The sequence below is a fragment of the Hyla sarda genome, chromosome 8 (genome assembly GCF_029499605.1).
Source record: "Hyla sarda isolate aHylSar1 chromosome 8, aHylSar1.hap1, whole genome shotgun sequence".
Taxonomy (NCBI): Eukaryota; Metazoa; Chordata; class Amphibia; order Anura; family Hylidae; genus Hyla; species Hyla sarda.
The window spans coordinates 99,983,533-99,997,745 of NC_079196.1; the positions used below are offsets into that span (position 1 = coordinate 99,983,533).

General features: G+C 40.4%; 1 protein-coding gene across 3 annotated transcripts in view; it reads left to right on the forward strand.

Annotated features, from left to right (window-relative positions):
• ALS2 (alsin Rho guanine nucleotide exchange factor ALS2) overlaps positions 1–14,213 on the forward strand; it is a 136,332-nt gene that overhangs the window by 94,068 nt on the left and 28,051 nt on the right. For all 3 annotated transcript variants that reach the window (XM_056536993.1, XM_056536992.1, XM_056536991.1), the window contains exons 17-26: positions 2,482–2,548; positions 5,778–5,977; positions 7,007–7,072; positions 7,303–7,401; positions 7,504–7,668; positions 8,411–8,522; positions 9,679–9,756; positions 9,843–9,976; positions 11,172–11,336; positions 11,621–11,738. In XM_056536993.1, coding sequence (XP_056392968.1) covers positions 2,482–2,548; positions 5,778–5,977; positions 7,007–7,072; positions 7,303–7,401; positions 7,504–7,668; positions 8,411–8,522; positions 9,679–9,756; positions 9,843–9,976; positions 11,172–11,336; positions 11,621–11,738 — 1,204 coding nt within the window. The remainder of the gene's footprint in view (positions 1–2,481; positions 2,549–5,777; positions 5,978–7,006; positions 7,073–7,302; positions 7,402–7,503; positions 7,669–8,410; positions 8,523–9,678; positions 9,757–9,842; positions 9,977–11,171; positions 11,337–11,620; positions 11,739–14,213) is intronic.

Sequence of the window (14,213 nt, forward strand, 5' to 3'; positions counted from 1 at the left end):
TGTCCATGTCTGGAACTGTCCAGAGCAGGATAGGTTTGCTATGGGGATTTCTTCCTACTCTGGACAGTTCCTAAAATGGACAGATGTGTCAGCAGAGAGCACTGTGGTCAGACAGAAAGGAAATTCAAAAAGAAAAACACTTCCTGTGGAGCACGTAGCAGCTGATAATTACTGAAAGGATAAAAATGTTTAAATGGAAGTAATTTACAAATATCTAGGCTTTAGAGAGAAAAAGCAGGACTTGGCACAGTACTATATACATACAGTCATGGCCGTAAATATTGGCACCCCTGAAATTTCAAGAATATAAAGTATTTCTCACAGAAAAGGATTGCAGTAACACATGTTTTGCTATACACATGTTTATTTCCTTTGTGTGTTTTGGAACTAAACCAAAAAACAAGGAAAAAAAGCAAATTGGACATAATGTCACTCCAAACTTAAAAAATTGGCTAGACAAAATTATTGGCACCCTTAACTTAATATTTGGTTGCACACCCTTTAAAAAAAATAACTGAAATCAGCTGCTTCCTATAACCATCAATAAGCTTCTTACACCTCTCAGCCGGAATGTTGGTCCTTTCTTCCTTTGCAAACTGCTCCAGGTCTCTCTTATTGGAAGGGCGCCTTTTCCCAGCAGCAATTTTAAGATCTCTCAATGGGATTTAGAACTGGACTCATTGCTGGCCACTTCAGAACTCTCCAGCACTTTGTTGGCATCCATTTCTGGGTGCTTTTTGACATATGTTTGGGGTCATTGTCCTGCTGGAAGACCCAAGATCTCGGACACAAACCCAGCTTTCTGACACTGCGCTGTACAGTGCGACCCAAAATTTGTTGGTAATACTCAGATTTCATGATGCCTTGCACACATTCAAGGCACCCAGTGTCAACAGTGGGGTCCTCCTGGGTCTCCTGCCATAGCATTTCATTTAAATGTGGAGGGATAGTTCGCGCTGACACTGATTCTCCCTGAGCATGCAGGACAGATTGAATATCTTTGGAACTTGTTTGGGGCTGCTTATCCACTCCCGGACTATCGTGCAGTGACACCTTTCATCAATTTTCTCTTCCGTCCACGCTCAGGGAAATTAGCTACAGTGCCATGGGTTTCCAAAATGGGGTCACTTGTGGGGGTTCTGTATGGTTCTGGCAGCTAAAACCCTTTGCAGGCATGAAGTGGGGCCTATAATCCTTTCAGCCTAAAATGATGCCCTAAAAGTCAAATTGCACTCCTCTCCTTCTGGATCCTACCTTGCAGCCAAGGAACCAAATATGGCCCAAGCAGGGGTATTTATGAACACGAGACGGGCAGCTCTAAAAAATATATAGGGTGAATTTCCTCCTTTTTAGATGCGATGTACACAAAATATGTCCCACAAATTATGCATTTGTGTGAAGAAAAAAAAAAAAAAGCTAATTTAAATGTTCTCTTACTTATTTTTAACCATTCTAGCCACACAAAAAGGACTCAAAGTACTACTTTTTGGTCTAGATGAATACATTTTGGGTTGTAGTTTCCAAAATGGGGTCACTTGAGGGGGTTCTATATGGTTCTTGCATCTAAAACCCTTTGCTTGCATGAAGTGCAGTTAATAATTCATTCAGCGTAAAATGATGCCCTGAAAGCCAAATGGCCCTCCCCTCCTTTTGGGTCCCGCCACACAGCCAAGGAACCAAATATGGCCTAAGCAGGGGTATTTCCAAAGACTGGACAAGCAGCTCAATAAAATATAGGGTGCATTTCTTTCAATATCAAAAGCAATATACAAAAAATATGTCGCACAAATAAAGCATTTGTGAAAAAAATCAAATTTGGAATTTAACACGGACTTTGTAATAATTAAAATATATAAAATAGTTAAAATACTCACTGTACCCCCTAGTGAATACCTTAAGGGGTCTAGTTTTTAAAATGGGGTAATTTGGTGGTGGTGGGGGGGGGGTTCCTATGTTCTGCCACCTCTAAGTTTCTGCAAACCTTGCAAAAATAGATGTACTTTTTGAATTTTCTAAATTTCAAGTAAAATTGTTAGGGTTCTAATTCATTTAAAATGTTAATTTTAAAAAAATGCTGTTAAAATAAAGTAGACATCTGAAAGTATAAGTTTTTATAAAATTTTTGCTCAGTAAGTATATGCAACCTATTTAGTGTTAAAATAGCACTTTATTTGATGTAGTTTTTTTTTTACAATGCAAAAAAACAAATGATATCTGCTTACTTTAACTATGTACATGAAGTACAGCCTGTGACAAAACAACTATGTCAGAATTATTGTGATTGGCAAAATGTTACCAGAGTTATTCTCTAATAAAGTCTTACATCCCCGATTTGAAAAAACAGGCTTTTATTCTATTTGGATCTTTCTGGTGCTGACATGTATATTACACTTATGATATGTGTTTTTCAAATCTTAAGTGTGTAGCTATAGCTGGTATATATATGTATTTCATCATATATATGGTATATGTTAATTTCAGAAATGGTTTAAAGATCACAACCCCGGAGGAACAGCTCACTTTGGTGGCTTTGTCACCACAAGAAAAGGTATTTATATTTGTTACAGACAATGACATATTTTTGTGATTAGCAAATGATAATTGTATTTGTGGATGCATAATAAATGAAAAGTTACATTGTGCCCCTAGCAAAAACTTAGCTTTTATTTAATCATTAAAGGGGTACTCCAGTGGCCAGTGTTCGGAACATTTAGTTCCGAACACTGTGTGTGTGGCGGGGGTCGGCCACGCCCCCTCATCATGTCACACCACGCCCCCTCAATGCAAGTCTATGGGAGGGGGCGTGATGGCCAACATAAATCAAGTATAGAAAAGCCTAATCAGTAAGGACTAGACCTCTATAGTAACAAGAAGCAATTAGATCCAGAAGATCCAAGTGAGTCTTCACAGTGTGGGAGCTGCTAAGGGTCACTTCTAGCTGTCCATTCAGGACCATGACCATCAGAATCTCATGGAGGACCCCTCTTAGGCTAGGTTCACACTACGGAATTTTCGCCTGCAATTCCGCTTTGAAATTGCAGGCAGAAATTCCGTTTGCTAAGAAGTATAGTGTAGTGAATGGGTTTCCGTTCACAAATTTACACTTTGGAATTTGTGAACAGAAAATCCGCTTGGAAATTTCCGCCTGAAGAATGAGCAAGAATGAGAAATACTCTCAGAACACATTGCAGTCTATTGGAGGCTGCAGTGTCTGCGTGGTCCTAGCGCCAACTGATTCAGTCGGTGCTAGCCACACTCGGACTCTCCGGGCGGAAATTTTCTGCCTGGAGATTCCGTAGTCTGAACCTAGCCTTATTGTAACCCTCAATGAAAAACAAAAAGGCTCATGAGCAACTTGGTATGATCTGAATGTGTAAAGACAAACAAGTCCCGGGTTATCCGGGAGGTCGACACGACTAGGACAGAAACACAAGGGAGGACCCACAATTGTTTTGCATTTTTAATAAACCGCTCCAGTGTTTTGCACCACAAATTTCTCTGGTTTGGCTTTTACTTATACTGGAAACAGCAGCGCCATTTCAAGGGTCATTTTTTCTACTAATGCTTGCATCAGGATTGGACTGCACCTTCTCCTGGGACCCCGGGCTTAGCAGCTATTCCTCCAATTTGCCAGTTACCCACAGTGGTGGGCTAGTATGTGAATTGTCTATTTGCTCAAGGTGAGCAGCCACTACCTAAGGGCCAATTGTGCTCCGAATCTTTTCTTATTCCCTAAAGCGTCTAAGTGGTAATACACGAGGCGCCTCCATCGTTTTTTGTTTTTTTTTCCCCTTTCTTAAACCTACAGGTATTTGGAGCTCTGGTCCTGATAAGAGTGACTTTAACCTGAAGACTGTCTCCGCCTTCACAGTGATTGCTAGAATATGCAAATAGTCAAAACACGGACACAAACACACAAGACTAGAAATTGAAAATAAACAAATGGGACGCTAGACTGGTCACTTAGTTCACGTCATGTCACCCCTGGTGATTAACCACAGATTTCAACTCCATATAAAGGACTGATACACCACGATATACTAAAGCAAAAATAGAATTTAGACAAACCTCAAAATATAATCAACACATAATCATAAATATAAATTTAAACTTCTTTATAATTTAAACTTCTTAATAATAATCCAATTTGTCTTGGTTTCTGGTCTCGGTCCGCAGGGTTATTAGGAATATCATGAAAGTATGTGTAAAAGAGAGTGTAACTTATCAGGGTTAAAGGGGTATTATAGGATTTTGTGAACTTTTTAGCGATTTACCCCTGATGCCAAGTTATGTAGGTTTTAAATTTACTTGTATTACCTGTCTGGGGGTGGATCTTGCCAAGTTTTTTGTTTTTAATGCCCATAGAGGTTCTGCATTCTTTTTCACTAGGAATTACTGGTGTCTAAAGCCTTTTCCAGCTTAATGTGCAGCTCGAGACAACTCGTCGCAAGTCAGCTGATCCCAGGGGGCTTGGCTTCTTCCCTTTTCTAACAAGCAAACTCCCTGACGACATGTGTGGCCTATCTGTACATGCCACTGTGTCAACGCTGAATGCACCCCCTCTATCTGCAGACTATGCTGAGATCACTTTACGGCGTGGGACACATTCAATGCTGGCACGGCAGGACATACAGATAGGCCGCACACATCATTAGGGGACTGGCTTGTCAGGGAAGATGAGAAGCAGCCAAAGTTTTGTTTTGAGCCGCATAGCAAGCCGAGAAAGGCCCAAGATAACCATAATCCCTAGTGCAGAAGACTACAAAACCCCCAGCGGAATGAAAGTACAAAAAATTGTATGATCCCCCCCCCCCCCCCCCTGCAGACAGGTAATACTAGTTGACACCATACATAACTTTGCATTACAGGCACATAGCTTAAAAGTAAAAAAAAAATCCTGCAATACCCCTGCCCCTGTAAAAAAAATCCTGCAATACCCCTGCCCCACCAATGGCGGAAAAAAAGCATTTGTATCCAAAAAAAACATCTTATGTATATTCAACGAAATGTGACACCAGAATGAATATCTGGGATATAAAAAACTGCTACAGGTAATTCATGACAAAATGTGAAAGGGTCTGAAAACTTTTCAAATTCATTGTACATGATATTCTCCAAACTGTAAATCAGTGTTTCCCAACCAGGGTGCCTACAGCTGTTGCAAAATTACAACTCCCAGTAAGCCTTTCCGGGCATGCTGGGAGTTGAAGTTTTGCAACAGCTGTAGGCACCCTGGTTGGGAAACACTGTTCTAAATAAATGACCTAATACAACATTTCAGGCAGTGTACAGCAGGCTGCTGTGATTTTTCAAAAACCCAAAACCGTGTATTGTTAGAGGCTGCATGTATGCCTTTGATAATAATGCTGATGGATACAACTACACAATTTTTCAAAAGTCACAGTAAAAATGTCACCACTATTTTACACCAATATGCAAATCACAGTAAAACCAAGTTGTGGCAAATCGCTGTAAAATGGCCCCATTTTCCCTCATTTTGGAAAAACCTGATGTCAAAACCCATTGGAGTCCGGAGGGAATGACAGGTCCCACTACCAATGCCACCTGCCATTCCATAAAAATCCAGGCCCAACCCAGTGCTTCTGAAGAATAGCTGTAAAACTCTGCTTTTTAGGCGTTTACCATCTTATCCAGCCTAGCAGCCTTTATGAGATGTACACCCCCTCCAGCACCTTGCCCATTACCTGCCTAAAAGTTTGATGCTGGAAAACAGTGAACTTCTTTTCTTTTGTATTTATGATTTATTTTTTATGCAGACTAAATGGCTCAGGGCGATTAGCCAGGCAGTGGATCAAGCTCTGCGGGGAGTACATGAGCCTTCACCCACCACTAGTGGAAGCATTGTAAGACAAGATCCTCCTCTATCACGCAGCGCTAAATACACTTTCTACAAGGATGCACGACTTAAAGATGCCACCTATGAGGGCCGCTGGATAAGTGGAAAGCCACATGGCAGGTATGTCTGTGGCTCTGATCAGAAATGTATATGTTTTCCATTGGTTTGCTCCCACACACCAAAAGTTACCAAATTTATTGGCCTCCTATGAAACTGGCACCAATGTGTGAAAATTACATTGTGAGTGCCACTGGGTGAAAATAGCCATAGACATCTGCATTTACTTGCCCACTGCTGCTTATTTCAGTAATTTAATGTTTCATTAGTGATTTCCACCTCTTCTGTTTACCTGCAGCAAAATTCTTGGCGAACCAGCAGAGTAACACCCCCACTAGTCAGCAGATGGTCAATCTGGGCAGGGGCTACACTGTAATAAATACAGGGTGCCCTTAAAGAGTACCTCTCATGATCTTATTCAATTTTATAATCTTCCCAGTTCGCTGCCCCCATCATGATAAACCACCCCCTTCCTTTATTTTTTTTTTATTTTTTTTTTAGTTTTCTACCTTGATATTGTTCTGTATTTTCTGCTCAGTCTGTCACATTCACAGACTGGGAAGGGGCATTACCTAGCAGGTGTGACATCATCTGAAGCCATACAGGGGAGAACGTCTTCCCTCACTCTGCTACACACAGCCCAGAGCAGTTCAGTGTATGAGATGAGCTATGATTGGATAAGACTGCACACACACCCTTCTCAGCACTCCAGACTGCATTTCCTGTTTTTGGACTTCTGCCAGTCTGTGCAAGAGATGGGGGGGAAATGTGCCCTGGACAAGTAGGGAGACACCTAGTGGCAGTTTTTTTTAAACACAAATAAAACATAGAAAACTTTATTTTTATTTTTTTATAAAACAAAGTATATTGGAAAGATGTTTTATTTACCATGAGGAGTGCAATAGCTAAAATTTGTTTTAATGTTTTAAATTTCTTTAAAGTAGAGACACCCTGTATATACTTCAGATTTTATGTTCAGATTTTATATTTGGCTTCAGTGTTCTAGATTTTTGTTTGTAGAATAGAATCAGAATTCAGACATATGATCAAATATTGTCTTATGTTACTGATAACCACTGTTGGTTTTTCTAGGGGGGTATTAAGCTGGCCAGATGGAAGAATATACACTGGTGATTTTCGGAATGGCTTGGAGGATGGGTAAGTGATCCTGTTATTAGAAACAAGAAAAACATTACTGATTATTTACTTCGGACAGTTGCTGTTAAATGTGGACAAACATTGCTCCCTGGTTTACAATAAAGGTAACAATTGGTAGTTTCCTAAGAAAGTACATTTTCCATTACTAAGATTAGACCTGATTGGAAGTTTACTATTTACAAGTTGCAAGGCAATGATTATTGACCATAATATATCTTTTGATTATACAGCTATGGAGAGTATATAATCCCCAACAAAGCCTTGAAAAAGAATGACCGCTATCTTGGCAATTGGAAAGATGGCAAAATGTGTGGTGAAGGCACCTTCTGGTAAGATCCCATACAGTTAACTAAATAATGTTTCTACCACCCCAATGATCACAATGATTTTGTGGTTTCAGTTATTTTACAAAGCAATTCCTTGTGTCACAGGTATGCAAATGGAGAAGTATATGAGGGATGCTTTCAGGACAATACCCGGCATGGGCATGGGCTTCTTCGTAGTGGCAAATTGACTTCCTCTTCTCCTAGTATGTTTATTGGACAGTGGGTGATGGATAAGAAGACTGGTTATGGAGTCTTTGATGATATCACTAGGTAATTTACCGTATTCTTAATTTATTTCAGACTATTTTTGAAAATCTGGATTCACACATTCGATTAACCATGTCTGTTAAATAGCTATACATCTGCATGCTTTAGGGCTGTGTTTTTTTTAGTTATTTTTTTTACTTATGTTCATCTGGCTTCCCCCTTTTTTATGCAAGAGGATTACTTTATAGCTTTGCAAATTTTGTATAAGAAGGGATATAGACATGAACATAATATTTGGGTAGTTCTGGGCTGCGTAACAACTTTTGTTGTGAAATGTATCATTTGTTTTCAGACAGATTGGATTCACACAACATAATATGGCAGAAAGTTATAGGCGTATTCCAGGGTAAAAACTCTTATAATTATAATAATTTTATTTATATAGCGCCTACAGATTCTGCAGCGCTTATGCATATAGTTTAGTGGCTTTTTTATTTGTATGCATTTTTTAATGCTAATAATCTTTCAGCACTTTTTTTTACATCGACAGTTGACATTTCACGAGTATTAGGAGCATTTTTGTGATTCCATTGATGCCAATGGGAGCACAAGATCCATAATGCATGCAATTAATGGACATTTCACTACTTTCACAATAAATGCAAAAGACGTGCCCCAAATTTAATTGCCTAGTGTTGCCACTAGCAGTAGGGTACACAAAAGGGAAGAGTGGAACAATGTAATAGTAGCCTCTGTGCATGTATACTTTAATGATAATAATAATAATGGCTTTTTTCCCCTGCAGAGGAGAAAAATATATGGGTATGTGGCAAGATGATCTACGGCAAGGCAACGGGCTTGTGGTGACTCAGTTTGGTTTATATCATGAAGGAGCCTTTAGCCTCAATAAAATGATGGTGAGATAACTTAGACTGTGTTCACGTCTGTGCTCTGAGTTTTCTGTCTTGTCATAGGAGCAGAAAAGTACAGGGTGGGCCATTTATATGGATACACCTTAATAAAATGGGAATGGTTGGTGATATTAACTTCCTGTTTGTGGCACATCAGTATATGTGAGGGGGGAAACTTTTCAAGATGGGTGGTGACCATGGCGGCCATTTTGAATTTGGCCATTTTGAATCCAACTTTTGTTTTTTCAATAGGAAGAGGGTCATGTGACACATCAGAATTATTGGGAATTTCACAAGAAAAACAATCATGTTCTTGGTTTTAACATAACTTTATTCTTTCATGAGTTATTTACAAGTTTCTGACCACTTATAAAATGTGTTCAATGTGCTGCCCATTGTGTTGTCAATGCAACCCTCTTCTCCCACTCCTCACACACTGATAGCAACACCGCAGGAGAAATGCTAGCACAGGCTTCCAGTATCCAGGTGCTGCAGAATGGGCAAAACAAAAATTGGAACAGGACCCTCAGTTTACGCAGAAGATTTTGTTCAGTGATGAGGCAAATTTTCATAGGGACCTGGGAGTGGTGTCGTTCATGGGGGGGGGGGGGGGGGGAGGAGAAATGAGTAGTTGTTGTTAATGTGTGTTTTTTCTGTTTTGTATGTTGTACACAAAACAATAAACTTATTAAAACTTTCTGATTTAAAAAAAGATAAAGAAGTGCGCCAGTTTCCTTCATGGTGTCTGTGAGCACTTAAAGGGGTACTCCGCTGCTCAGCGTTTGGAACAAACTGTTTCAATGCTGGAGCCAGCACCGAAAGCTCATGATGTCATAGTCACGCCCCCCTCATGATGTCACGCCCCGCCCCCTCAATGCAAGTCTATGGGAGATGGCGTGACAGCGAGCTCCTGGCGCCGGCTCCAGCGTTCAGAACAGTTTGTTCCTAACGCTGAGCAGCGGAGTACCCCTTTAATGGCTACTCACCTGTCCTGGCCCCCACGCTCAGAGAATAGCCAACCCCTGTACAGGAGATCAGCGATCAGAAACGTATCCTCTATCCTGCGAATAGGAAAATGATTTAATTTCCACAGTTGTAGTCAGATGTTGTCTAACGTTGTGTAATTGTATACATTCAGTGTCTTTCTTCATGTCTGCTTTAGGGAACTGGTGTTCTTCTTTCTGAAGATGACACGGTCTATGAAGGAGAATTTTCAGATGACTGGACGCTGAATGGGAAAGTAAGGTTTATTTTTTTATGTAGCTAGTGTATGGATAAATGCCGAATTTACTACTGGTTACTTTTTGTTTCTGCTTGATTTTTAAGGGAGTCCTCAGATTGTCCAATGGTGATTGTATTGAGGGAGTTTTCAGTGGTGAATGGGGATCTGGTATCAAAGTCAGTGGCACCTACATAAAACCAAGCTTGTATGAAGGGGAGAAGGAGGAAACTAAACCACTGTAAGTCCCATTAAGAGATTTGTGTAACATAGTTGTTTTTTTTATTTTACTTTCTTGTTGTAGCATAATATACTTTGTGTGGTGTATAGAATGTATAGTGGGCACTTTTTATTACTGTGATAGTATTTCCAATTTAGTATCCATAGCCTCTTCTATAAAAAAAAATGTTTTATTCATAATCGATCTCTCTTCTTTTATCCTATCCTCAGGTGAGTTATGGGTGGGTAAAACAGGAACATGATATTTTTTTTCCCCAAAAGATCAGCTTTAGGTTCACTTCAGACTTGGGTTGTCACATTTCACCAGATAACTAATGTAGAACTACAGTATACAGTCTTCTAAGGGTGAAATCTGAAGGGTTACTTTTCATCGAGCAATATTAAAATTTAATGGGGTACTCTGGTGAAAAACTTTTTTTTTTACAAAATCAACTGATGCTAGAAAGTTAAACAGATTTGTAAATTACTTCTATAAAAAAATCTTAATCCTTCCAGTACTTATTAGCTGCTGAATACTACAGAGGAAATTATTTTTTTTGGAACACAGAGCTCTCTGCTGACATCTCTGTCCATTAAGAACTGTCCAGAGTTGGAGAAAATCCCCATAGCAAACATATGCTGCTCTGGTCAGTTCTTAAAATGGACAGAGATGTCAGCAGAGAGCACTGTGCTCGTGATTCAGCAGAGAGCTCTGTGTTCCAAAAATAAAAGAATTTCTTCTGTAGTATTCAGCAGCTATTAAGTACTGGAAGGATTAAGATCAGAGCAGAAGACTCCCGGAAGGCAGCGGAGCCAGGTGAGGGGACCTCCGTCTGCCGTGCAGGAAGATCGGATCGCCGCGGCAGCGCAGCGGGCGATCCGATCATCCTGTTAAGTGACCGCGATGCTGCAGATTCCGTGATCTGTATTGATCATGGCATCTGAGGGGTTAATGGCGGACATCCGCGGGATCGTGGGTGTCCGCCATTATCGGCGGGTCCCTGGCTGCGATCCACAGCCGGGACCTGCCACGCATGATGCCGGCATCACTCCGATGCCCGCGGTTATGCTCAGGACGTAAATGTACGTCCTGGTGTGTTAAGTACCACATCACCAGGACGTACATTTACGTCCTGCGTCGTTAAGGGGTTAAGCTCCATCATTTTGAGCATAGTGTAAAAAATGACTTATACTACTTTCCCATTATGTGTATGCAGCAAGCTGGGCTGTCTTTCCGTTCCAGCTGATGAAAAGTGGAAGGCCATCTTTGAAGAGTGCTGGAGACAACTGGGTTGTGAGGCCCCAGGGAATGGCGATCCGCTGAAGGCCTGGGATAACATTGCTGTGGCAATTACAACAAAGAGGCGCCAACAACAAGACAGGTCTGTGCCTTTTTTTTTTTTCTTTTTTCATTCTGTATTGTGCTGTTCTTATCTAATTTGGACCTTCCATTTGCTTATAAATAGTTTCCATACACACTTTGACATTGTCAGCAATCCCTCTAAACACTGTATCAGAGCAAATGTGGAAAGGAATGTATAAGACTAAATGCTTCCTGACCCAATTCCTGCTTCTACTGGGCCATTTTTCTATTATAGAAAAGTATTATGTATATGTGTGGTCTATGATGCTGTTATTTTAATTTAATACAATCTGTCTGTTACAGTCCAGAACCATTAAGCCGATCACATACACAAATGCTGGAGAGTTTGGAGCGAATTCCGCAACACAGTGGTACCTTCACCATGGAGAAATATGAGAAGATCAAGTCATATTTAATAAATGTAAAATACTGTTTTGTATTTTGTGTTACAGTGCCTTGCAAAAGTATTCACCCCCCTGACTTTTTTTCCGTATTTTGGTGCCTCGCAACCTGGAATTAACATGGATTGTTTGAGGATTTTGATCATTTAATCTACAGAACATACCCACAACTTTGAAGATGTTTTTTTTTAATTTTTTTTATTGTGAAGCAAAAAATGTGCATAACTATTCACCCCCCTAAAGACAATACTTTGTAGAGCCACCTTTTGCGGCAATCACAGCTCCAAGTCATTTTGGATAAGTCTCTATGAGCTTGCCACATCTTACCACTGGGATTTTTTCCCATTCCTTCTTGCAAAACTACTCCAGCTCCTTCAAGTTGGATGGTTTGCGCTTGTAAACAGCAACTTTTAAGTCTGACTACAGATTTTCGATTGGATTGAGATCTGGGCCATTGCAATACATTTACAGGTTTCCCCTTAAACCACTCAAATGTTTGGGATCATTGTCTTGCTGAAAGGTGAACCTCCGTCCTAGCATCAAATAATGCATAGACTAGTGCAGGTTTTGCTCAAGAATATCCCTGTATTTAGCACCATCCATCTTTCCCTCAACTCTGACCAGTTTCCCAGTCCCCACAGCATGATCCTGTCACCACCATGTTTTACTGTGGGGATGGCGTTCTTTGGGTGATGTGATGGGTTTGCGACAGACATAGCTTTTTCTTTGATGGCAGAAAAGTTCAATTTTAGTCTTATCCGACCAGAGCACCTTCCCCCATACATTTTGGGAGTCTTTTTGTTTTTAGCTGAAAGCAATGGCTTTCTTCTGGCCACTCTGCCATAAAGCCCAACTTTATGGAGCATACGGCTTATTGTCGTCCTATGTACAGATACTCCAGTCTCTGCTGTGGAACTCTGCAGCTCCTCCATGGTTACCTTAGGTCTCTGTGCTGCCTCTGTGATTAACGTCCTCCTTGCCCGGTCTTTTTTGGTGGGTGGCCGTCTCTTGGCACGTTTGCTGTTGTGCCGTGTTCTTTCCATTTGGTTATGATAGATTTGATAGGGCTCCTGGGGAACATCAAATATTTGGATATTTTTTTTATAACCTAACCCTGACTTTTATTTCTCATCAACATTGTCCCTTACTTGTTTGGAGAGTTCATTGGTCTTCATGGCAGTATTTGGTTACTGATGCCTCCTGCTTAGGTGTTGCAGCCTCTGGGGCCTTTCAAAAAAGGTGTGTGTATGTAATGACAGATCATGTGACACTTAGATTACACACAGGTGGACATCATTTCACAAATTGTGTGACTTCTGAAGTTAATTGGTTGCACCAAAGCTTTTTATGGGCTTCCTAACAAAGGGATTGAATACATACACACATGCCAATTTTCTGTTTTCTATTTCTAAACAATGTACCAAAATATGAAAATAGTCAAGGGGGGTGAATACTTTTGCAAGGCACTGTATATGGCTTTGTTAAAAGGGTTTTAATCTGTACTGTAGTAAATTTTGTCTGCTTTTTATTTTAATAGCTTAGACAATTTCATACTAAATATATTGGCACCCTTGAAATTTTTCAAGAAAATTAAGTATTTCTCACAGAAAAGGATTGTAGTAACACATGTTTTGCAATACACGTGTATTCCCTTTGTGTGTATTGGAACTAAACCAAAAAAGGAGGAAAAAAAGCAAATTGGACACCAAACTCTAAAAATGGGCTGGACAAAATTATTGGCACTCTTAACTTAATATTTGGTTGCACACCTTTTTGAACAATAACTGAAATCGGTTGCCTCCTATAACCATCAATAAGCTTCTTACACCTCTTAGCCGGAATGGTGGACCACTCTTCCTTTGCACACTGCTCCAGGTGTCTATTATTGGAAGGGCGCTTTTTCCCAACAGCTATTTTAAGATCTCTCCACAGGTGTTCAATGGGATTTAGATCTGGACTCATTGCTGGCCACTTCAAAACTCTCCAGCACTTTGTTACCATCCATTTCTAGGTGCTTTTTGACATATGTTTGGGGTCATTGTCCTGCTGGAAGACCCAAGATCTCGGACGCAAACCCAGCTTTCTGACACTGAGCTGTACAGTACAACCCAAAATCCGTTTTAATCCTGAGATTTAATGATGCCTTGCACACATTCAAGGTACCCAGTGCCAGAGGCAGCAAAACAACCCCAAAACATCATTGAACCTCCATCATATTTCACTGTAGGTACTGTGTTCTTTTTTTTTGTAGGCCTCATTCCGTTTTCAGTAAACAGTAGAATGATGTGCTTTACCAAAAAGCTCTATCTTGGTCTCATCTGTCCACAAGACGTTTTCCCAGAAGGATTTTGGCTTACTCAAGTTCATTTTGGCAAAATGTAGTCTCAGCAGTGGGGTCCTCCTGGATCTCCTGCCATAGCGTTTCATTTCATTTAAATGTCAACGGATAGTTTGCGCTGACTGATGCTCCCTGAGCCTGCAGGACAGCTTGAATA